The sequence below is a fragment of the Pavona decussata genome, unplaced genomic scaffold (genome assembly GCF_977016875.1).
Source record: "Pavona decussata unplaced genomic scaffold, jaPavDecu1.1 SCAFFOLD_223, whole genome shotgun sequence".
Classification (NCBI taxonomy): Eukaryota; Metazoa; Cnidaria; class Anthozoa; order Scleractinia; family Agariciidae; genus Pavona; species Pavona decussata.
The window spans coordinates 2,230,001-2,255,343 of record NW_028145628.1 but is presented as its reverse complement, the minus strand read 5'-3'; the positions used below and the strand labels follow the sequence as shown (position 1 = coordinate 2,255,343).

The window sequence follows — 25,343 nt, the reverse complement described above, 5'->3', positions numbered from 1 at the left end:
TTTCAAGCTTATTGTGATCTTAACATCGCACCTGCTTCTTTGCCGTAGTTCTACTTGACTGGAAAATTGTGTCGCGGAAATTATTCATAAATAAGTTTTGGAACAATAGAAACAACATCTTTAAAAACAATTGCCGGAAAAAAAGAGAAAGTTGTTCTACTTTAAATAATAATAGGTTAAGAGTTTGAAAAGCAATATTGTTACAATGAGAAAAACTGATTCTTAACCCTTAAAACTTTTCTTTTTATTTGTATGTATTTGAGTTCCCCTTGTTCTGGTTGATTTTGTAACATTAATAGCGACACGAACTGTCTACAACTAGACATCGTTGTTAAGAACAACGAAAGACCTTTCTGCTTATTTCTGTTTTTACATGTACATCGACAGGTGACCCCCCGTGGAGTTAAGGTCAAATATTCCACTGTTTTGGTCCTTAAGGTAGGAGTAAATGCATTATTTTGCCAGACTGTAGCTTGAGAATTTAAGCTGGAAGCCTTTTATTGCCCTCCACATTTCTGACACGATATTTCACTATTGTTAGGAAAAGTGGGTTGCATGCAATGATTAGTTTCACCGGCGGATGTGAACATGTCACATTTTTAAGCTATTTTTCTTGCTTTAAACTACCTTGAGAGTACAAGGTGTACTATAAATTGCCAGGGAAGTTAAAACTACTTCTTTTAACTTGTCATAAAGGCGCAATAACGATTATATGACGATAGATCCTCCTTTATGGTTTTTGGTGGCCTCCAAAGTGGAAAAAGTTCAAGAAAAGGCGTGGATTTCTGGCTGGAAAAGAATTATTGGCACGTCGGCAAGAAAAGAATGGCTTAATTCAAAGTGGGATTGTATTGTACGACTGCTGAAGCACTTAGCGGCATCTAGCTGGCCCAGGGGCATCCCCTACCCCCTCCCAGCACTCACCCAATAGCCTTCCCCATCCCCTCGCCCTCCCCACCCACCGGACAGATAATAAACGCTCACTAAACGGCCTGTAAAAACAGAGCCAACTTTGATAGGGTGATTAATTACAATTTTTTCAAATCCTTTAACCCCTAATATCAAAGAACAAATTCTCATATCTTGTGGGTTGTCCCCATACTTTTCTTATAAAAGTACTGGGGAGAAGTTATTAAAATATCAAGAAAATTCACCTTGGGTGATCATATCCTTAATTCTCATGACCTCAGGGGTGGAATAAGCATTGACATTACAAGGAGAAATTTGATGGTGACCACTGTTAGGATTTAAAGGGTTAAACACAGCAGTATACAGTTATGAGTGAGTAAAAAGGCCACAGAGTAAATTGTTTGGTTGGTTCTGAAAAAAGCCCACCATACTGGGTACTGTCGTAAAATCCCTGAAAATCCCACCTAAACAGCGAGACCACAGAACTTCCATTCGTTTAAGAAAATTTCGAGTGTAAACAACTAAAACAGTGTGCTTCATTCACCCGGTACCCAACCTAAATTTCTGCAGGTTTTTGGTGAATGGCAAACAACCAAATTTTAGCCATTTCTTTTACTGCCTGCAGACTGAATAAAGAACTACAGTCACCCCAAACAGTCCTTATCAGGACTACACTCACGCGGATGATCATAATTTGCGTACTTGTGAATACAGAACTATTGGAGATAACAACACAACAGGAAATCAAATGAAGAAGCGCTGCTTTTGGAGCGAGTCAGCAACGGGTTCGAGGTCATCCGTAGATTGAAACTTTTGCACGTTCTTAAATATTGTCTGCAAAGATTGTTTTCGGACGAGACACGATCCTACACGTCAAAGATTTGCTGAAAACAACAACAACAACAACAACAACGCAAACAGTTCGTACTGCATGTTCTGTAGATGCTTCTGTACAGGTTTGACTACTTTACGCTATTTCAAAAAGCAATTTGTCTAAAAATACTTCAAGTACACTCCAGATAATCTTGATGGTTATTCACTTGTCTTGGCACTTTAGATTTCTCTGCTTGCTTGTTTTTTTCTGTAATCTTCTCTTTATTCGCTGGTTTCCACTGCAGATTTCTGAGATAGTTGTTGATTTGCCCGCAGCACTGCGCCCGGACTGGGATAAGGTCTCATCTGGAACAGAGGTCCATTAGCTGTTACATCCACACCAGTTTTAGCTTCTCCTTTCTTAATTAGACCAGTCGTCCATGTGCCCCTGTAAATAATACCATAAGAAATTGATATTAAGGTGTCTTAGTAAGGTTTTAAGAATTGCCAAAAGGTCTGGATAGTGGCAGATATGCCGATATTCTGAGAAACCACACAGCACTTTTTAAATTTGAAAACGTGTTTCGACAGAAACTTCTGTCATCTTCAGTTTAAATTACAAAGCACAGAGTTGAATATATAGTGTAAACCAAAATGCTAATTAACTATAAGCACAAAAGGAAACATGACAATGTAAAATATTACAGAGAAAGTTTTAAATTAACATGATAGAGTTGATGATTAAGTGTAGGTTTTTCCCATTGAATATGAATGGCTTCTTTCATCTTAAGTTGAAAGGTGGTAGGAGCGTGATCTAGGATGCTGAAACAGTCAATAGAGCACGAAGTGCGGCAATGCTCAGAATTTTGTAAGAGGTTAAAAATGTGAGAGGTCCTGTCACTGAAAATGTGCTCACGTACGCGCGTGGAAAAATGCCGGGTGGTTTCGCCGACATAGCAGGCATTACAGCCCACACACGAAAACTTATAAAACACACCTGCACGGAGCCCACGAGGGACAGGATCCTTCACACTGAACAAGTAACCGATTTTAAAGGATGAGAAAACTAACTTAATATCAATGTTGTTACAATAACGTTTGACAAAATGGCGAACCTTTTTCCGCGTGATAATAGAAAAAGGACCAATGTAAGGTAATTTAAAGTAAAGGGTACGTGTTTTAAGAATTGGTAAAAGAAACAAGAGAAAACTGAGTTTCGATGCGTAACATAGCGCGCGCCATATTATAAGTGAAAACCCTATGGAGCCACCTTAAATCCGACTGTAACATGACACCGACTGTGATGCTCACACACTACATTCAAAACGCGATTGTTCAGTTGAAGGCGTGAATGTCAATGATCCTAAAGTGACAATATTAATATATTTATTTCTTCATTTGAAAATGATATCATAATAATATCGAAACGTTGTGTAATTTCGCTAATTTTTTTCTTTAATGTTTATCTAAAACTACACTTTAAAATTGAATTTAATGATCCTTGATCATGTTGAAGGGCTTATCCACATCCAATTTAAGTCTTCAACCCTGAATATCAAAGAACAAATTCTCCCATCTTGTTCCTATATTTTTCTTATAAACGTACTGGGGAGAAGTTGTTAAAATATCAAGAAAATTCACCTTGGGTAATCATATCCTTAATTCTCATGACCTCAGGGGTTGAATAAGCATTGATATTATAAGGAGAAATTTGATACTGATCAAAACAATAAATCGTACTTTGGAGCATCTGAATATGCTGCAGGATCCATGGGGTCAACTTCCTCTGATTTTCTTCGCTTCTCGGCTCTTATTTCTGCAAAACCAACACACAAACAACAGAAACTGTTGTTAACTAAACAATTTTCTTTAACAAAACAAAGTGTGAGTTTGACCGCCAAATTCTGAGTTTTTCACTGTAGTATTTTGATCATATTCTGTTTGAGCGGACATTGTTCATGATAAAACTCTTCAAAAAATAACATTTTTTTATAATTTGGCAAATCAGCGAAAAAATGCAGGCCAATGTTTTTCTAGTAATTTGAAGGCCACATGCAAAAATTCAGGCACTTTTGAAAAAAAAAAAGAAAAAAAAAAGAAGAAGAAGAAAAAAGGCAGATTTTCCACTTAGACCATCCCAACAAAATGTTTCGTTTCCCATCGCCCGACCGGCCCACTTTTTTCAAAAAGTGAAAAAAAAAAAATTCCAGGTTCACTTGTCAAAGAAGCAAATGCTTTAATTTACAAGCACACGATCTTGTTTTATTAACAACAATTATTGGTATGATGTGATAGCCATGTCTTAATCAACATCGATACTACGAATAACGAACAAAAAGACCATGTTTTCGAGCTAACTTTCTAACCAGGCTTTCTTACTTGGCAGCCCGGCCTTCTCTGGAACCCAAACCCCTTCAAGTGTTCATTCTTTTATTTTTTTTTGCCAACCGACCGACCCACCATCACAAGAGATGGGGCGATGGGAAACGAAACATTTTATTGTGATGGCCTTAGCATAGTTTTCGACCAAGCCCTTCAATTGTATCTGACTTAAAAAGGTATAAAAATACTAAATTGTCAGCAGGAAACCTAACATTCCACTCTTGCCACCAACGCTGCGAATGAACACCACCCTTTCCCTACGGCTCACTGGCCTTTTGTCTCATCCCTCAGGGACCAAGAAAGTCTAAAGGAAAATCTTTTAAGTTATTCAAAGTCTTCATTGTACTCTGACGGAAGGGAGCAGAAGGGCTGCCGAAGATTTAGTATTTTTATAATACCTTTTTAGGTTAGATACAATCATTTTTTAAGAGTTTTATTTTCATCATGTTGTCTGCCAATTCATTTCCTATGGTTCACCTTTTTCGTGTTTTCTCTTGACTGCAGCCTCTTGTCTTTTCTGTGATCCCTACCAAAACAACAACAACAACAACAACAAAAAATAAACAAACATGTAAAGGTAAGTTAAAAGTTTAAGAAAAATGACAACAGTTTTGTTTCTTAAAGACAAATGGTGACAGCTCTTGTGTCATCTTTAGTTTTATATCGTCAAGTACAAACTTAAAGATAACAGAGGAGTTGTCAAAACATGTCTTTAAAAATCAAAACTGTTGTTGTTTTCTAAAACTTTTAAGTTACCTGCTGCTATCCAGGGCCCAGTTGTTCGAAGCCCGATTAAGCTAATCCTGGATTAACGTGAACTTTGATTCGAGTTTAATAACTGATCAATAAAGATTCTTCCAAAAGAGTTTGGCCCTCAGTTTGACATAGACTTTTCTTTACCTTTAGCTTGAAATTAGGCTTCGAAATTACTTTTAAAGGGCGAGATGAAAACCTCGATTAACTTTTAATCGAAGATTAGCGTTAATCGGCTTTCGAACAACCCGACCCAGACCTTATGTAACAGACGAGATAAATCAGCCTTTAAATTAAGACCAGCAAAACTACCTTCATGGTTGTATGGCAAACAATACTGAGAATCAACCACTAAATGCCAAAATGATTTTAACAACACTGGATGTCACATCCAGTGTCATGTGTATGGTAATGCATCAACACACTAACTTTCCAAGAAATAAATTCACATTAATTAAATTCACCATATAAAATAAAAAAAAATGTCTGTATTGCAGTTTTAAATGTTTTAATTTGTGCTCCACAAGAAAATTAAGCAGTTGTTCATTAATTCTACCGAAGCTTGTTAGTAATCATGAGTGCAGAGATGATGCTCAATTTACTGCTTAGGATGGCATAATTCAGCATTTGGTAAGATTTTGATACTTCTTTTGGTACATTTCACAAGTTTTCTGTATGGAAGTTATGTTTTTGTTATTTATTTCAAATACTACTGCTTACATATTACAAAAGTGAGCAATTGTCATCTACAAAAGTTCATTCAATGATCAGGGTGATGCCAGATACGCGTCCCAGGATCCATTCATTCAATCGTTGATTGTCCCATACATTTCTCTACTCCAATCTGTATTAGGAGAGCATTCTTTTTACATCAAAAAAGTCAAGTCGCGATTATACATGTCAATTTTAATTATTGAAGTTGCAATGCATTTGCTACTCCGCAGTATCACCTTCATGAGACTTGGATGTTTGCCGATGCTCAAAACTTGTTCTTTATCTTGTTCTGTGTCCACACCAGGTGGAGCTAAGATCTCTCTGTTGGGCTGAACTTCAGATTCTGAAATAAAAATGACCCATACAGTGTTATTTACTGTGAAATTTGCCTGCCAAAGGTGATGGTAAAATATGCTTATTGGTCTGTATTCCAACCGCTACCTAAGAAGGATAATGCAAGGCTCATGATAAGACGTAGGATCTGTCCAATAGGCCATTTCCAAGTTGCTGTGAACCTCACTAGGAAAGCGAGGCTAAGTGCAAAACTTTTCTCGCAAGGCAGTTTGCTCAGCTCTTTCCTCAAGTGTGCGGCAGGCTTAAAACGAGAAATGTAGAGGCTATTCTAACTATTCTTATCCTTGAATATAGTCAATCGAACATGACCTTAATTAATAACAAAGACCTCCAGAGTGCTTTCCATTCAGCCAAACTTTCCTGTTTAACCGGTTGAAATGTAAATGGATGCGCAGATCAAACAGAAAATTTCTGAAACAAACAAACGACCTTTGGAGGAACTCCGCTTTTTCCCACCAGTTGGAATGGAAATTACAGTTCCACTTGCACAAAAATTTTCATTTACATTTTGTCGTCTTCTTGCACAATCATTCTGTCACCACATTTTTTTTGACCAACCAATGTCGAATGAGATTGCAAGTTTGGAACAACTGGAAAAAGAGCCTTTTCATTTAACATGGAAAGTCTCCAAAATTTCCAACTTAAAATTTGGCTAAACAGAAAGCGCTCTTAAGCACTCTAGCACTACTTCAACTTACCTTTTGTACTAGCAGCAAGAGATGCTGGAAGTGTTATTTCTCCTTCAGGATCTATTGAAACAAACAATTCTACATCTACATCTACATTTATTAAGTTGATAAAATCTTGTAAGACATCACATCAACTGTAATAAAGGCTAAAATAAAATATACATGTATATACACATATACTGAAAATAAAGAAAAAAAACTACACTTTATTTTCTTTATTTTCTTTATACTACGCTCTACTTTTACGTATCGAGCACTGTCATACGGAAAAATCAAAACACAGTCTTTCTATATACACATATATGTACATATGTATAAGTTGAACAAAAGTAAATATGTCATATAACAAAAGAATAGATGCCAATTCAAAATTATAATTTACTATAATTTACTTCACTTATTTCACACGCTTTCCTAAATTAATTAATACTTTTAATTATTAATACTTTCTATTCATTACATTGCAAGTTCTCTACAACAAAACTCAGTTTTCAAAATTCAGTTTAGCAAGTTCTATACCCTGTGCAATACGAACAAACCAAAAGGTATTTGTTGGAGTTTACCTAATGGATGGTGCCACGACACTTGGTTAGTTATTGTGTTCCAATAATAACTACTTCCACTACAAAAAGAAATGGAAAAAAAACAATGATAAATACAACAATTGTCGAAATTGTCATGTGACATGATGTCACTGGTCCGCTTTGCAGACCCCAAAGGAAACAGTTTGGGATGTACTATATACCCTCCAAGTCTCATTGCCGTAGCTTCAATGACTTTGAAGTTACCAGGTGTGTGGGGGAGGTCACTTTGAGCACCCCTCCCCCCCTCCCCCCCTCCCCCCACAGCTCAGGAACACAAAATCATGCCCAGCCTGAGTAGGGTTAAGCACTTACCTACTGGGGTCTGGCACTAGATACCATCCTACTGGTAATGGAACAGTGCTGTAATCCTGAAACCAAGAAAAGAGAAGCTTACTATTATCTTCTGTCAAGAATACACCTAAATAAATAAATCAATAACAATGTTAATATTTCTAATGTGCAAATTTATACATTTGAATATAATAAAATGCGGAGTACAATGGTGATAAAAAAATTGTTACATAAAATCGATTAAAATGAGTAAAATTCAAACATTAAAAACAGCACCTATTTAACAATAAGTGGAGAAGTTGCCGAAGAAAGTTCAGATAAGTTAAGTAAGATAAGTAAGGTAAGATAAGTTGCCGAAGTGGAGGTGAATAGTGATGGATATTCAGGGTTGTCGCTAAGCGCCGGCTGCCGGCGAAATTCGCCGGCTGGGAAAGAGGTCATCGCCGGCTGAATTTTGGGTGGCAAACACTCGGTTAAAAGGGCAATGAAAAGTTCTTTAGTTACCCATTAGCAATTGTTCGATTTAGAATAATATATTTTAAGTGAAAAAGTTGAATAAACTCCTGACTACCTTGAGTATCGATGCCATAAAGTAATTGAAATAAAGTCTTGTTTTGAGAACTTGTTTACCGTGTCCTCTTTCCGTTTTCTGGGTCCGCCATCTTGTCAATAAGAAGCTTGGTAGCCCCCGCATTCAAGGCGTTGCGAAAGATTGGGAACGAGTTTGTTACCAGGTATTTGTGTCAGATCGGAGAAAGAAGAAGTATTTCTCTGTAGCATGACAGAGAAAAAAACATGAAGCAACTTCTTAGAATGTTTTAATACAGCTTTTAATTGGTTAAATTTTATTGTTTATAACATGTTTATGTTCATGAATAGCAAGAAGAACTTGGGCAAACGGAGGAACAACTGAACAAACAAACGTAAACGGTCCGCCGAGTGCTCGCCGGCGAAAACGAACGAACGAGAAACCGAGTGAACGAACCCGCGAAACTGGATGAACAGCTGAACGACTGAGTGGACAGCTCTTTTGTTTGCAGTTCTAAGCGTTTATAAGAATCGATTTTCTGATAAACTAGTGCAAACTTAAAAGCACTTATCTTTTCAGAACGAGTGGGAAGCGATGTAGCTTTCGTTCTCATTACTTTAATGTTAAGTAAATATTGAAAATCTTACGCACGTATTTTCACTTTTAATGTTAGAGTATACACGGCATTCATGAAAAACGGGTTTTAGTTAGATAAGATTAGTTATAGTTAGGTTTTGAATTTTGTTGAGGAGAGTTAAGTTATTTCTAATTTTTATACTCCTGATGAATTTTACTGTGTTTAAATAAAGAACTATTCTTCTAGTGAGCTCACCAAAAAGAGAATTAGCAAACAGCATAGATTGACAAACTGTAGTAAAACAAAGCACTGTCTGCTCAGAAGGTCTGTCATTCTCCTTAGGGGCACAATGAACAGACCTGGTAGAGAGTTCAAGGAAAGCCAAACAACCAAAACCACACGAAGGAAATATGGAAACGTCAAAGCGAGGGGGAAAATTTTGAAGAAATTCAGGGTGAATCTCTGTACCACACGTTTCAAACTGCGGCACCACAGCTGACCTTCTCTTTAATGGTTGTTTCTTTTTGCATAAAAGAGCCCCCAGATTTCACCAGAGTGCACCAAATTGAATTAAAATTTTCAAAATTTCCTGTGGAGGCCCCCCATACCCCCCTAATGGGAGGGGGCGACCCCCTCTCAATAACTACCCCTCCGTCGGCTATGCCGACGACAGAAGGCACTTCGCGCCTTTAGCCGGCTCAATTTCTCAGCTAACCGGCAGACAAATTTCTTAGCTACAACCCTGGATATTTACAGAGCTGCAAAGCAGTGAGGTAAATATCCATCACTTTCACTGACACTGCATCTAGACACAAAAGAACAATGGAGCTACAGGTTATCAGGGTCTAGCAAAAATAGAGCCTAGAACAGACGCAGGCCATTGATTGCCAAGGGAGACAACACAAAGGGCAGATGCTAGCCTCTCTAAACTCCCAACTTTAAACCTGCCGTCAAACGTGCTAACCACTTTACCAGTACAACTCAAGCAACATAAATGGTAGAGTAGAAAAATGACATAGAATGGTATTCCTACAAGTACATAAATGAGGGGATTTGGTAACAAAAGCACACTCCTGAGCCACTATGTTTAATGCAGAATACAAGAAGTTTACATCTTAGACGTTCTTGAAAACCAGACATAACTGTAACTATGAATTTCTGGTTTTAACAACAGAGCTCATAACTATAAAGGTAGTTTGGCCACCATAAAGAGATTTGAGTGCTGGCATTTCAAGTGTTAGCGGATTTGCTCTGACAAAGAGCAAACACTCAAATTGTCAGCACTCAAATCTATTTATAGTGGCAATATTACCTTATCAAGACAAAACCAAACATTTGTTTCTACTGCCCCACCAACTGATTGTTCATTTGTTACATGAGTTACATCTGATGTAGCCTACGTAGCAAGTGTTTCTGCTAGGGTTTTGTACGTTTCTCACTTTTTAACCGTGTGAATATTGGGACATGAGGGGGTGTTTTTCAAAATTGTGGGGTTTGTGGGCAAGTGTTCACTCACTCTCTCCTCTCCCCTTCTTTTGTCTTTTATCACTCTTGTCAAAATTTCTGCATGTTTAAACAGCAAAAAGTGCACAAAGCCCCACAGAAACGCTTCCTACACAGGCTACATCTGATGAAAAACTATGTTTGGTTTCTAACCTTTGGTGGAGGGGGAGCAGCGTTTCCTCCATATCTCTTCCGACAATATTCTACGCATGTATGATAAGGGTTGGATGTATTTGGACACCCCTTGACTGGCCCATCAGACGTTGATGATCCGTCTTCTTTTTCCTTGTCTAATAACATAAATAACAGTAAACAGAGAAACATTTAGCCCTGGAAAACAGAAAATTACATGTTGTACATTCCCTCATAAAATAATATCTTCGTCCTCTGGGAATAAGCTTAATGTTGTAGAACACTTGATCATTGCAAGAATGATTCGGTCAGCTATTCATCTTGCGTGTGGAGGACATATATTATTCCCTTCACGATGGTCTGTCTATGAGGTGTTCCAAACAAAATCATACAAAACAGGCTACAAAGAAATTTGGCTGGAAACGAAGTTGTAAAACGTGCATGTTCTCCGGATCCCATACGTTGTTTATCAAAAGATCTGTACGTTTTCACACAGTTTTACCTCTAGATGAGATCAAATACATGTTTACCTTTCTGGATTATCCCTCTCCTTGCAAGACGAGCTTGAAGTGCTGGCGGCAAAGGCATCTTGTCTATTTTTTTCTGCAAAACAACCTTCAGCCTAGGCACCAAGTGCTTTCTGTCTTTCTGTCGCTTTTCAACATGGCTGCGGTAATGAGCCTGCGATATCCTGCTTCAGTCAACCGCTGCAACGAGTGACCCACGTGTCTTCAGTTCAACATGGCGTCCGACAAGAAGAAAATGTTGGTAGAAAAGTTGTTCGACATTCAAGCCATAAAATTTGGCGATTTCACCTTAAAGAGTGGCATACAGTCCCCAGTATACGTCGACTTGCGGGTTATCGTCTCATATCCTGAAATCATGAGGGAAATAAGTGATTTGCTGTGGAAAACTGCCTCCGATTCGAAGGCAGATTTCTCAGTCATTTGCGGCGTTCCTTACACTGCTTTGCCTATTGCTTCCTGCATGTCCGTAGACCAAAACGTTCCCATGGTTATGAGGAGAAAGGAAGCCAAGTCGTATGGAACGAAGCGACTGATTGAGGGAGTGTTTGCAGCGGGGAGCAAATGCTTGGTCGTTGAAGATGTTGTGACAAGTGGCTCGAGTGTAATGGAAACGGTTGAAGCGCTTGCTTCAGTGGATCTCCGGGTTTCAGATGCAGTAGTGTTGTTAGATCGCTTCCAAGGCGGCAAGGAGATGCTCCAGTCGCAGGGAATAAAGCTTCACAGCCTTCTCACGCTTCCTGAAGTTTTTGAGGTGCTGCGTGACAAAGGAAAAGTTGATCAAGAAATGGCGGGAAAAGTGCGCGAGTTTCTTTCCGCGAACAAATTCCAGCCATCATCTGTGACACCCAAGCCACCAAAAGCACCTGGAAGCAAACTTAGCTTTGGAGCTAGAGTGCAAGTTGCTTCGAATCCGCTCACTAAGAAGTTATTTCAGATCATGCACGAGAAGAAATCAAACCTTGCTGTCTCAGCTGATTTTACCACGTGTGGAGAGGTGTTGAGCCTCGTCGAAAAGGTGGGAGCTCACGTGTGTATTGTTAAGACACATGTCGACATACTGGCGGATTTTACACCAGAGTTTAGCAAAAAGCTTCAAAAGCTTGCAGAGAAGTACAACTTTGTCATCTTTGAAGATAGGAAATTTGCTGATATTGGAAACACTGTGAAGAACCAATACAGTAAAGGGGTGTACCACATTGCTGATTGGGCTGACCTGGTGAATGCACACGTGGTACCTGGAGATGGAGTTGTAAAGGGCCTTAAAGAGGTTGGTGCACCTCTCAGTAGGGCTTGCCTGTTGATTGGTGAAATGAGTTCAGCTGGAAGCCTAGCTACTGGCGATTACACCAAAGCAGCTGTTGAGATGGCCAAGAAACACCAAGACTTTGTCATTGGGTTCATTAGTCAGTCGTGTTTAATCGACGATCCACAGTTCATTCACATGACACCAGGGGTACAGCTTAGTGCCGGAGGGGATAGTCTTGGTCAACAATACCTCACACCTGCTGATGTGATACTTAACAAGGGAAGTGATGTTGTAATTGTTGGCAGGGGAATCTATCAGGCAGAAGATCCTACCAAGGCTGCCGTGGACTTCAAGGAGGCAGCATTCAATGCATACATGCAACGGACTGAAAACTGACAAAGCTACAGCCTTGAAATTCCTGTGTTGGATTAGTAAGATCAACACAGATGCTACCACAACATAAACTTGTATTACAGATTAGGGTATATACACTTGACTGAATAAACATTATCATGTTAAAGGTTTAAAGCATGGCCAATAGGACCCAACAGCTTTCTGGGAAGTATTTCACTTATGACCTTATTTGCATTCTTTGTGTTAGAAAAGAAAAGCAATTTGAGCTTAAAATTTACATTTTTCTCACAGAGAGGGATAGAAAAAAAACAAAATATGTGCATGCTAATTACATGTAGATCACTGCATAACTCCATCAGGTCGCATAGTTTATAATTCACAATTTTCACAGGACGTTTTTTTCAGTAGAGTGTATAACATGAAATTTCTTTGTCGCACATTTTGGCTTGTGTGTAGCTAAACACACATCTTAATTACAGGGTTTCAACACCGTCCTGTACTCGAAAGATTAGAAATCATAACTTGTTTGTGATACCTGTTAAATTTTTGGGTCCTCAAGACATCACATCTGTACCTTTCAAACAAAGGTACTTGATTGCAGCCACTGCCTTGCATGTTTTCTGTTACTGAAAATATCCAGGTTTCAAACTACTTCATGTACAACAATTTAAAACTACAATCACTGTAAGATTTTGTACTTTAGACTTTTAATAATACATGTACGTGTACTTAAGAAGTACCCTGCCCTGTCTTTATCAGTGCAGAAAAATATTTTGTAAGATACCAAGTAAGGCTCTCTGTGTTTATTCACTTGAGGAACTGTTACATAAGTTATAATAATTATTGTAATGCGAAGTAAGAAGTGTGTAAGGTAATGTTTAAAAAACGAGCAGGAGTGTTTTATCGGGTTTAAAACCATGAGGCGCAGCCGAGTGATTTTAGAGCCAATAAAACACGTACTGCGAGTTTTTTGAATGGCTTCAAAAACATTCCTGGAAAAGGAATGTGTCAATAGCGTTCATAACAATTATGCTTTTGTGAACGTTGGAAATAAGCATACAAGAAAAACCCCGCTTATAAAACATCGCATACTAATGAGGAGTGTTTTATCAGCTGATAAAACACTTTGTACTAATAAGGAGGAGGTTTATTGATATAAAGTCAGTGCACGTGATGTATTATCGACCATTTGATAGGTCAACGGGCTTATGAATTATTAATTAGTTTTGATTTTGATATAATAAAAAAGGGATTGCAAATGAAAGTGGAGTAACTCAATTTTAAGTGTGAGTTGTAAAGTTCAAAATAACAGAGAACTTCTAAGGCCTTGGGAGGTTATACTGAGGTCAGTTTGGTGGGCCGAGAGATACAGCCAATGATCACCTGAAGTGAAAATATCTCTTTAATCCTTAATTGGAGAATGCTGTACAACATATAAGACCTTATGTTTCACATACTATTAAGCGGCCTATGTACATTAAATTTGATTTCTGAAAAGCCTTGTCACAATAATTCCTATAATACAATTCTGACAAACCCCTGTTAAAATGCGATAAATGTAATGCACTTCAGTCTGGATAAAACCACAGTGTTACTAAAACTCAAAAGCTAATAATAGTGCTGTCTCTAGTCGCTGCTGAATTGCCAGATTTTTCCATACTTTGTTGCCAAAATACAATTACAGAGGAAAGGAAATGAAAAAAATTGCGCTATTAGTAAGAGAAATTCAAATGGTTTTCGTCTTCTGTGACACCGCCCTCCCTTTCGCCATCTCAGCGTCTATAGAGATCCAAGCAACATTGGTTGGTCCATCGGAGAGTGCGGCGAATATGAGCCAACTGTCCGTACTGGTCAGTTAGAATCCAAGCGCAGGATCATCGGAGCTGTGCAGCACATGCGCACATTTGGTCTGAAGTTTCTGAACCGCTGACTTGGTGATGTTTCTGCAGTAAAGGATTGTTAGAGACGACAGTTTCTTGCAACCCTTCCTCAAGTACCGCAGTGATTTGTCTCTGAAAGAAAATATTAAAATGAAGAATTAGACATCAAATAAAAACAAAATTGGTGTTTTACGTTGCTTTCATATATACCACTCAGCGACATTCAAATCCTAGCAGTAAGGAGGATGTTTGTTCCATGAACTTAGTTTAATGGCCTTAGCTCCCACGAGTCTCCTGTAGCTCAGTGGTAGAGCATCCGAACTAGTAATCGGAAGATCTTAGGTTCGACTCCTGTTTGGAAGGATTAGCATTTTATTTCCCGAGTATGCCTTTGTCATTGACTGAGAAAAAGTACATCGATAATTTTTTTCACCAGGCTTAAAACATCGCATTTCTTTCAATGTTTCAGTTTAATAACTAAATTACGCAAGCTAAGTAACAGTTACACACTTGGATGGAAGCGTTGTCTTGGAACACAACAAGACGCTGAGATGACTGGGGCTCGATCATCGTTGGCAAAACTACTGAGGTACCAACGTTTTTGTATTGAGAGACTTTAATATCATGGACACCCAAGGGCTCATGGCATTCATTGGGGTTCACTTGGATGGATATCTGTTCCGGGAAGGCCTTAAGGGAAGTATCACGCAAATTTGCTGTCACTTCAAAACCCAAAATGTTGGTCAGTCAACAGAAACAAAGAAATAATTGTCTAGTTTTGTTATAAATTATCATCCTAGTGCAATAAAACTGTCGATGAGCGCCTCTGGCCAGAGACAGAGTAGGCCGGTATGGATTGAAACTTGAAAAATGTTAGGCTAATGTTTTTCAAGTTCTCGCGTTTTTGTTTTCAAAATGCGCTAGAACAGATCACGAGTTGTTCCTTTCAAGAATTGAGTTGATTTGATTCTTTCTTCTTGTTGCTCTAGAATTATTTTGTAGCTACTTGAAGATCTTATTTCACCATTTTTAACAAAAGAGGTCAAAAACCCCATGACACTTCCCCTTTAATCACCTCAGAAATTCTGATTTAGTTCCAAAACTTTCATAACAATGGAAAACTAATTCTTTTCATTTTCGAAGGGGCGAATATGTCGTCAAAAATGCGAAATGGTCAGCTAGCATTTCCGTAAAGCAAAACAACAATTCGTGAATTCGAGGGATAAGATTCAGTTCCCTAAAACTTTCTGCAACTTCTGAAATTTGCAGCTTAAGCACGTTATGCGGGTGGATTCGTAATGAACGTTCGATAGTTAGCCGTACCGTAGATCGCCTTGATTGACTGATATACTGCACGATTTTACACAAAAAAAACAAACGAAACAAAACTAAATGTATACCGAAGGGACGTGTTGAATCCTTTCAACTTGAGGACTTAATCGGATGCTAAGTGAAGTGCGCTCATTTTCATATTCAGCCCCATAATGCTTAAATTGTCCTTTTTCCCTACCATTCATACTTCCTTCAACTGAATTATCGCTTTGAATAGCTGAATATATTCATTGTTTGTTAGTGACTGCCAAAGTAACTTAGAACGGTTTTCAATTGAGTGTCGAAAGCAATTGCGTTTTTGCTCTGGTTTTGCATTACTACGCTCTGTGATTGGTTGACAAAACTCGCACCACTTTCTCAGCCAATAAGATGAAAAACCAAAACCAATCGTGCATTGCTCGCACGCGTTTACCCGCGCTTGGCGCCGGTTACATGTATTTGCTTTGAATTCTGATTGGTTCATTGCGCTGCTTGCATCTGCTGTGATTGGCCAGAGTAATTGCTTTGGTTTTGGTTTTTCGACACTCGATTGAAAACCGCTCTATACGAAAACTTGAATCTTTCCCAAGATTACTAGACTTGTTAGCTGGAAAGTCGCCAATCCAACAGCAGTGCAAAAACCACTTACACGAAACATGTTCATGTAATATTTCAAACACCTGGCAAACACGAGGAAGAGTTTTTCATCCGATTTCCAAACACAGAGAAGTGGGTTGAAAGAACGACCAACTTCGAGGTGTTTGGAAATCGGATGAAACACTGTTTCGAGTGCTTGATGGCTTCTCAAAAGAGAAAACCAAAGCAAAGGTTCACCAAATTTTATGATAATCTAGATCACATTTCCAGTTCTCCTTCACGGAAGCGATTTCCTTTGTTTTATGTCTATTTATTATTATGGATAATTTTGAGAATTACTTTGTCTTGTTAGAGTGGTTTTCAATTGAGTGTCGAAAGTAATTTCGCGTTTGCTTTGGTTTCGCATTACTACGCTCTGTGATTGGTTAATAAAACTCGCGCCACTTTCTCAACCAATAGGAATCCAAACCAAAACTAATCGTATTTGGCCGCACGCGTTTTCCCGCGCTTGCCGTTAGTCACATGTATTTGTCACATGCTCTAAATATTGTTATTGGTGTTTGTGTGTGTGTGTGTTTGGCTTTGCTAGAAAACTGTCCTACCTCCACTGTAAATACTTAATTTACATTATTTAAACCAGCTCCCTGACATTTTCATCTTCTTAGTTATTTCAGGGAGCTGGTAAGCCCTTAACATTTCAAAACCTTTTCAACGAAATGTATGAATAACTTTTAAACGGGGTTATAAAGTCTTGCTGTTGTTGTTGTTGTTATCGAATTCTGATTGGCTCGTATTGTTGTTTACATCTGCTGTGATTGGCCAGAGTAATTACTTTGGTTTTGGTTTTACGACACTCAATTGGAAACCGCCTTATTTTGGTCCAGACTTCAGAAAATTTCCAAAATGGGCCCCTTAATTTCGGAAAGTCATGTTATTTTACACTTACGTAATATGAATGCAGCCTGAGAGGTCCAATGCTTCAATGTAATGACAAACACCTGATAAATACTGCAGGCTTGAATCTGTCAACTGGAAAGAAACAGACAAAAGGCCATCAATGACATAAATAAACACCAAACAAGATTAAAGGGGAAGTATCATGAGGATTTTGATCTTTTGTGGTGAAAATGGTGCGACAACACCTTCACGTAGTTACAAAATAATTCTGGAACATCAAGAGAAAGAAATCAACTGAATTCTTGAAAGGACGGCTTATGACTTCCTCTATTGCATTTTGGAAACAAAAACACGAGAACTTGAAAACAGTTAGCCTAATTTTTTTCAAGTTGCAGTCCATTCTAACCCAGTCAATCTGTGAGCAGAGACATTCGTCGATAGCCTTAGTACACTGAGGTGATAATTTACAACTATTTAAAAGCAATACTTTAAGGTTTCTGGCGATAAAAACGTTTTGGAGTTTTTTATATAACGCTAAATTCCCTTGATACTTCCCCTTTAATTCTGCGTTCTTTACAAAGCCTACCTTATTACAGCCTGCCAAGTTTAGAGTTCGTAGCAATCGACAGCAGAACGCGAGGTTTTTAATAGCGTTATCAGTCAGCCCCTAAGGAAACAGAACGTAAACACATAGGGTCAGTTATTAAAAGACAGTTTAGACGGTGTTTAACAAAACCACGTTCTAAGCCATTAACAATGTTGCCAACAATCATATCTAAACATTGTCTACTGCCGACAGTAACAAGAAGGCTTGCATCCCAGACTAGAAAACTATTTATCTACTTAAAATAAACCACTTTTAAACAGATTTGGAGGCCTATTGCATGTCTTAAACCGCGGCCTAAGTTAGACTTTTTTAAATAACTGGCCCATTGAGTTTAGACAAAAAGGAAATTGTTGATGGCTAAGGTTTTTATTCTCAGCAAAGGAGTCAATTGGCCTTCAAATAGTTCACCTATGAAGATGCATTTTCTCCTTACAAGAACACTGCATGGTCCAACAAACAAGTAATGAGAGTCGAGAAATTAATCAACGCAGTGAAGGCCTTACCTTGCAGTGAGAGACATTAAAGTTTTCCAGTTGTCTACATTGCTGGCACATTTTCTGAAAAAAATTAATAAATAAATAAATAAATAAATAAATAAATAAATGACTAACTAAATAAATAATAAAAAAACAGCGATAATTTCTCTGGAATCAACAGTTTTTGTATACATCAAACAGTAACTACCAATTTTCTGTTGCGTCCAAAAGCTTATTTACAGTGGCTGATTACAATCCAAAGTTACAATAATTCAATTACAACCGCAAAATCTATTATAAAATGTCATACAACTAATAGATTGTATCTCACATTTATGTTTTACATCTTACATTTGCTGAGCCGAAATGAAAAAAAAAAAGTCACTAAAATAAGAATAGTAAGGGCCTTAGTAATTGAAGTTACAACAGCGAATGATACTGCGAACGTACCTCGTCGCACTCGAATCTCTTTACGGTAGTCATGTTATCTTATCGACTCTGTTGTTAAAAGCAAGCATTTATTTACACTCCCCACCGACGCATTACCACAGTCTATATAGAAACTAAGCCCTCTGTTTTTCCATTACATCGGCTAAAAAATTGTCCAAATATTACCAATGATCATACAATCGTTTCCAAACAATCACATTCCAAAAATTCAAACAAATTGACAAATACATCCAAGAAAGATTCGAAGTTGCTTCGATTACATAACGGCAATCTAAGCTAAACTAGACTCCCTACAAAGCAGATAAAACGCACCTGTAGTCCAAGATCGGTAATGTTTGGACACTCGGCAAGAGTGATGTCACGAAACTTTGGATTGTTACCCAAAGCTGCCACGCCCTGATCCTGAATATTACAACCCGACAAATCCAGTGATGTCAGGGAGGGGAGGGTGCCAAGCAGTTCCACACCAGCATCAGTCACGTGCTCGCAATAACAGAAACTAGCATACACGAGATTGTGACACCTGAAACGTAACGCAACACTGTCAGTCACGCGTACAGAAATGCAAACAATCACGACACCTGAAAAGTAACGCAACACAGTTGTCAATCACACGTACAGTTACGCCAAAAAAGTAACGCGATACACGCGCATGTCAGTGACGCGTACAGTAACGCAAGCGATTGTGGCACGTGAAAAGTAACGTAACACGAGCGCCAGTTGGTTTACAACAACAGCGTTTTTCAAGATTATTATAACGTCATCCATACATTGAACGTTCGTGACTTATTTTCCTCACCTTTGTGCTATTCTTAGCAAGGTGACGTCACTGACTCGTACGCAGTTTGTTAAATTTAATTCTTTTATTTTGGCGCCCGAAGGACCTTCCACAATCTGCCTCACTCCAGTATCCTGTATCCTATTAGAATGAAAAAAGCGCGGTTAACATGGTAGAATATAAAAACGACTACTGTACGATTCTGGGAAAAGTGCAACATGAGGTCTATTCTTGTGATCGTGAGGGTAGCCTTGACTACATGGAGCACAGGCAGCCCAAGCTCGCGTCACTAGAGAGCGTGTAATAATTAACTACTAGTGGGACGATGACCTTTGAGTCCAAGCGGTAAAATGAATAAATGAGTCTTCTTTTGTGTTTTACTGTTTGGGAGTTATTTCACCGTTTTGGGCATTCTTTGAAATCACTGTCATTCTATTCATAAGAATCCGTCTTTTATTGGACGAAAGTTAAAATTTAGCATTGTTCAAAGTTCAGTTCAGAATCGACGATATTTTATCCCCCATACAGAGTCTTAGAACGCGTTTAAATTCTCAACGACTGCCTGTAACCCAATACTGCATGCACTCAAACGTCATCGTCCGACGCGAGCTTGGCCTGCCTGTATACACTGTGTATATGAAGATTCGAGGAGGGGAAATGTGTTGTTCTATTTGCAGTATTGTCTTCGTACAATCTTCGCAAGTCACCAAAGTCGAACGGCTGTTCTTACATGACACAATCGATAACGATGACTATATCGAGGTGTTTGGAAACCGCCCAACCGGCCTTAACGGCAGGATCAGATTTTCTATGTGCAGTACACGAATGTTTGGTTTATCAACAGAGTTGATAACTAAAGGTAAATTGCCTACCGTAAGAGAGATTCGAGTGCTGACGTTTTGAGCGTTAGCCCTTCGCTATGACAAAGGGCTAACGCTCGAAACGTCAGCACTTGAATCTCTTTACGGTGGTCAAATTTCCTATCAACTCTGTTGATAAACCAAACATTCGTTTCTATTCCCCACCGACGCAGCACCACAGTTTCTTTAGAAACTAACCGGCCCTCTTATCAATATGTGCAGTACAGTCAACTTCGTATATTCTTCGTACGTCGTCGGCTCTACTCGGCTCTATTCGGTTCTTCTTACCTGACACAATCGGCAACGTTGACTACATTGAGGTGTTTGAAGGCGGCTAACGCCTTCAGTGCGAGATCAGTTATTCTTGGACAATCCACAAGATAGACATGATCTAACATCGAACAACTCTTGGCCAACACTTTAACTGATACATCGGTTAAGCGATTGTTTCCTGTGAAAAAGAAAAAAAAAAGGAACCATTACAGAGATTAGGAGAGCCATACACAGTCAAACCTGTATCAAGCGGTCACCCTCTATTTAGCAGTCAGTTGTCGAAGTCCCGAAAATTACTCCCCTTATTTACTGTAGTTTTTACCTCTATTAAACGGTCACCTCTATTAAAGGGGAGGTATCATGGGGTTTTTGATATCTTTTGTTAAAAGTGATGAAATAAGACCTTCAATCAGCTGCCAAGTAATTCTAGAATGATGAGAGGAAAGAGATCAACTCAATTCTTGAAAGAAACAACTTGTGATCTGTTCTAGCGCATTTTGGAAACAAAAATTGAGAGAACTTGAAAAACATTAGCCTAATATTTTTCAAGTTTCAATCCATACCGGCCTACTCTGTGTCTGGCTAGAGGCACTAATGAACAGTTGTATTGCACCGGGGTGATAATTTATAACAAACTTGACAATTATTTCGTTGTTTCTGCTGGCAGACAAACATTTTTGGGTTTTGAAATGACAGCAAATTTGCGTGATACTTCCCCTTTTAGCGGTCGCGGATGCCCTTTAGTCACAACGAGCAGTTTTTATTGATCTGTTGTTGAATGATTACTTGAATTTCTAAAGACCTACAATCCTGACTGTAGGATCTTGGCGTTATTGTTTTATTAGTCTGTTTCTATACCATGTTCTCTTTGTCACACCATTTCATCGCTGCAGTGTGTTAGCCAAGTAAGTGATTTTGTGAGCGCTTTTGTGCATAAACTCATGTACATTATAAGTTATCAAATGTTATATAAAATGTCGTTTTTATTGTGTTTGACGTGTAATCTCTGCAACTGTAAAAAAAGCGGTCAGTTAGCCATTCTACGAGGGTGACCAGTTTCGACTGTACATCGCATACTCCAAATTTCACACGGCAACAATTTTCTCTCCATGATTTTTAGAATCGCTACAACATTTACACACAACAACAAATGAAAGAATTATTTTAATCGAAGAAATACAGTACCATCCGGGTGAAAGACAAGTAAGGAAATAAATGAACTCAACACACCTTCTACTCTGATCTTGTGTAATCTTCTGCATGATGCAAGGCACTTGAAAGCGGCATCGGATAGGAATGGAGAGTTTAAGATTGACACATTCCTTAACGTCCGACACTCTGATGTCAAAGCCTTGAGAAAACGAAAACAATAGGCGATTTTCGAGTTGCTTGTGCCTCCCTGTTTTGACTACTTTTGACATTTATACATAGTTATTGTTATGCCTCCTAGCTCGATTAGCTTAATAGTTATTTTCTAGGTGGCATTATACCCATCCTGGGAGACCCAGGCGCAGTTAGTGGGGGCGGGCGAAGTGGCGCGCCGACCTCGGAAACTTTCTTCACGCCATTTCGCCCGCCTACGACTGACTGCCCCTGGGTCCCCGAGGATGCATTATACCTTACATAAGTAGTGTTTACTCATTTATTTCCTCCGTATTCCAGTGTGGCATAAAAATAAAATTTTGTTGCTGTTGTTGTCGCTTTAAACCTCATTATGAAAATTAGTAGAAATTATTGTGAATTTATTAAGAAAACGCGGCGGCGTCATCGTCTCCGCTTAATAGGGAACCTAAGCAGCGACGACGGCGACGACAACGCCGCAAAACAATAGGTTTAATGAGCAAACACAATCGCTCTGCACGTGCGTTTTACATTTTAGTACATCTCTTTGCCGTCCTTTGCAAAACAACAACGTGAAATGACCACATTTAAGGTTTTGTGGAGAACGTCAACGGACGACGGTGAATTTTTCATTTTCTTTCTTAACTTGTACACCACTCCTACCAATTTGGTTACTGAATATCTCGCCGTTTCTGTAAAAGTTAAGCGAGTTGAAATAATCGCGAAGTGGCACATATGAAATAAAGATATATTTTCAGGTGACGTTTTCGTTGCCGTTGCCGTCGTCGTTGCTTAAGCTCTTTAATGAGGTCCCTACTATTTTGTTAAAGGAAACCTCCACTGTTAAAATAAGTTAACGTTAAATTGTTGAAACTTCAATCTTATGTTACATTTTGTTGGAAGACATGGAAATAATATTTCTGTGTGGGACAAAACAGAATGTGATTATCGCTCATTTTCGCTTTTAAAATTTCCCGGGCGCCACCATGTTGGATTTCCTGACGTCATGCGGTTGCTCAATTGTTTCACACAAAAGAACTTCTGCTTACTGACAAAAGCGGCAGCCGTATGCTATAATGCCGGCGCGCGGCAAATTTAAAAGAGAAAACAGACGATAAATCGAATCTAATTTTTAACACACGGCAAAGCAAGCAAAGGAAAACTACACAAAAATCAAAGCTGTTTGCAAAAGCCGTGACGTCACAAACTCAACAAATCCGGCATCTTGGATTTAGCTACAACGTCAGCAGATACCCGGAGTATCTAATCGATGAAATCGATAATCGACGACAATCGATATCAATCGATACCAATCGATATCAATTAATCGATTCATATTTATAATCGATGATCAATCGATGGCGAAGATTCGTGTGGCTATCGATTGGTATCGATTATCAATACCAATCGATAGATAAATTGGTATCCATTGGTATCGATTGGTTGCAGATTGACGGAACCGGGAATCGACGCATAAAAAACACAACTTTGTACGCAGTAATTGTAAACACATTTCAATACTCAATACTCAATACTCTCTTCTTTCTCTTTTTAAAACGTTAACGCACCATCCACAGGAATCCGTGGGTTTTTTCGTAGGTGCGGTTTTACGTAATGTAAAATTTATTTTAGTCTTTTATGTAGGTATATATATAGGTCACTTATTAGACTATATGTTGTATCGTTAAACTCCCTGACGAAGTGTGCGTTGGTCACACGAAACGCGTAGGAGAAAATAAATCGTTTTACAACTGTAAGAGTTCGCAGATGTGCTGCTCACTAGTTTTATCTAAAAACAAAACAATTTCGTCCCCAGGGCTTCCTAAAAATGGCAGATAATCGGACATGCAGCGTGCGTGACGCCTGTTCGAGGTTGCTGAGCCAATCGATAGCAATCGATCAACGGTTTTTGTGTGGTTATCGATTGGTCATCGATTGGCCGATACCAATCGATACCAATTAACTAATTTTATCGATTGATATCGATTGATCGATTGAATTTCCGATCATCGGTTTCCATCGATTGGATACTCCAGGCAGATAAAATGAACGAAATGAACAGGATAATGTGGTCAATTAAGTCTAAATTAAGTAGATTGGTAAGAAGAAGGCTCGATAACCAGCTGCTGTTCGGGAAATGAAACCGGACCTGAGAAAGCGGCGGAAATCGAGCTTAGGCCGCAATAAACTAAACCAGCCTATGCTGGTCAGCAACCACAAGAAAGTTGAAAAATAATGAAAATAAAAAAAAATGCAAAACAAACAAACAAAAAATTACAGTAAATTAGGAAAATGTTCAAGTTGAGTGATGACTTTTTCAATACTAATGACCTTATTAAAATCTTGCCAACGTCCCTCTCCTCCCCTCCTAAAACATTGATGACCTAGCCTGCGTAGCTGGCGGTTTTTATGGGAAAACGAGTGGCGAAGCCGCGGGGAAATGGGGCGAGGGCAACGAGGTTCCTCGCGGCGAAGCCGCTCGTTGACGCGGCTTCCCCGCGGCTGTCGCGGTTCTCTCCCCATTTCACCCGCAGCTGCACCACTCATTTTGGCCCGGCTTTCCCGCCCGCCAAAACCGCCAGCTACGCAGGCTATTGATGACCCAGATGTTGATTTCATACCTGTATGCAGTCATCCCTGAGGCCTGGCAGTTCATTCAGAATAATTGTATTCAAATACGAACAACCCATGGATATAAACTTATACCCTTCTTGTGTTATCTGTAAACAAACGCAAAATTAGATCATAATCATGGCGTGACGCAGCGTGACAGAATTGCTTAAGGACGGTGCCTACTTTTATTACTGCGCATATGTTCTACGTATCTCGAGATACTCGAGTTTCTTATGGGTGGTGCCTACTTATATAAACACGGATATCTTTGCGCGGTTTAAAATTATGCGGAGAAAGCAGAATTAAGCAAGTGCCCTTGGTATCTGAAAAGAAAATTTGGGGTAATCATGCATTTTTCAGAGATAATAAAACTTCAATTTGGAAAAAAACGCCATACATAGCTCTGTATTTTAATGTTTTTTAGAATAATTATTGCTTAATTATCTCCAAAAAATGCGTGTTTACCTCCAATTTTCTTTTTGGGTTTCAATAGCCCTGGCTAAGATCTGCTTTCCCCGTATAGTTATAAACTGCGCACAAATACTTCTTTATTAGTAGGCACCGTCCTTAATTGGAACTGATTAGGAACTTTGATTGACAATTCCGTTGATCTTAATTGTGTAAGCTTACAAGATTTTTGTCAGTCGGTAAATCAGCCAGAAAAAAGTACGAAATTTTATAAGAAGGCTAACCAAATATAGCTAAACAGGTAAAAAGAAGCAGTCAAGGACAATGACTTGTACCCGCCAGAGAAGTAGGTAATTGTTTAATGGTCTTTCCACTATATCATGAGTTATTGCAGTTGTCTTTGTTTATGTAATTTACAAGAGAAAATGTGTGCTCAATTTCAGATCGAATAATCACATATTAAACTAGCTTTCGGGGTGGTGATTGTGTAAATGA

General features: G+C 38.7%; 3 protein-coding genes across 3 annotated transcripts in view; 1 reads left to right on the top strand and 2 right to left on the bottom strand.

Annotated features, from left to right (window-relative positions):
• Positions 1-1,709: 1,709 nt before the first annotated feature.
• On the bottom strand, positions 1,710-10,894 carry LOC146459118 (polyglutamine-binding protein 1-like). The gene is made up of 9 exons (XM_085090055.1): positions 10,761-10,894; positions 10,252-10,388; positions 7,511-7,566; positions 7,178-7,236; positions 6,624-6,674; positions 5,808-5,914; positions 4,582-4,630; positions 3,463-3,538; positions 1,710-2,170 (listed from the first exon to the last, which is right to left on the bottom strand). The coding sequence occupies exons 1-9, from the start codon at positions 10,816-10,818 to the stop codon at positions 2,005-2,007; spliced, it is 759 nt and encodes a 252-aa protein (XP_084946181.1). The 5' UTR covers positions 10,819-10,894; the 3' UTR covers positions 1,710-2,004.
• Positions 10,832-13,621, top strand: LOC146459117 (uridine 5'-monophosphate synthase-like). The gene has a single exon (XM_085090049.1). It carries the CDS (start codon positions 10,972-10,974, stop codon positions 12,397-12,399), a length of 1,428 nt encoding a protein of 475 aa, XP_084946175.1. The 5' UTR covers positions 10,832-10,971; the 3' UTR covers positions 12,400-13,621.
• Positions 13,622-13,741: 120 nt separating this feature from the next.
• The window catches only part of LOC146459116 (F-box and leucine-rich repeat protein 13-like), a 39,039-nt gene continuing 27,437 nt past the window's right edge, over positions 13,742-25,343 (bottom strand). The window contains exons 15-23 of the mRNA XM_085090042.1: positions 24,449-24,547; positions 21,717-21,837; positions 20,502-20,664; positions 19,375-19,494; positions 18,888-19,098; positions 18,153-18,206; positions 17,629-17,709; positions 17,092-17,174; positions 13,742-14,369 (exon numbers count right to left, since the gene is read on the bottom strand). Coding sequence (XP_084946168.1) covers positions 14,213-14,369; positions 17,092-17,174; positions 17,629-17,709; positions 18,153-18,206; positions 18,888-19,098; positions 19,375-19,494; positions 20,502-20,664; positions 21,717-21,837; positions 24,449-24,547 — 1,089 coding nt within the window. The 3' untranslated portion in view covers positions 13,742-14,212. The remainder of the gene's footprint in view (positions 14,370-17,091; positions 17,175-17,628; positions 17,710-18,152; positions 18,207-18,887; positions 19,099-19,374; positions 19,495-20,501; positions 20,665-21,716; positions 21,838-24,448; positions 24,548-25,343) is intronic.

Coding starts and splice junctions, on each gene's coding strand:
- LOC146459118 (XM_085090055.1), bottom strand. CDS start 10,818: ATGCCTTTGCCGCCAGCACTTCAAGCTCGTCTTGCAAGGAGAGGGATA. Junction 10,389..10,760: donor GAGAGGGATAATCCAGAAAG/GTAAACATGTAT, acceptor TTATGTTATTAG/ACAAGGAAAAAGAAGACGGA. Junction 7,237..7,510: donor CTAGTGCCAGACCCCAGTAG/GTAAGTGCTTAA, acceptor TTCTTTTTGTAG/TGGAAGTAGTTATTATTGGA.
- LOC146459117 (XM_085090049.1), top strand. CDS start 10,972: ATGGCGTCCGACAAGAAGAAAATGTTGGTAGAAAAGTTGTTCGACATT.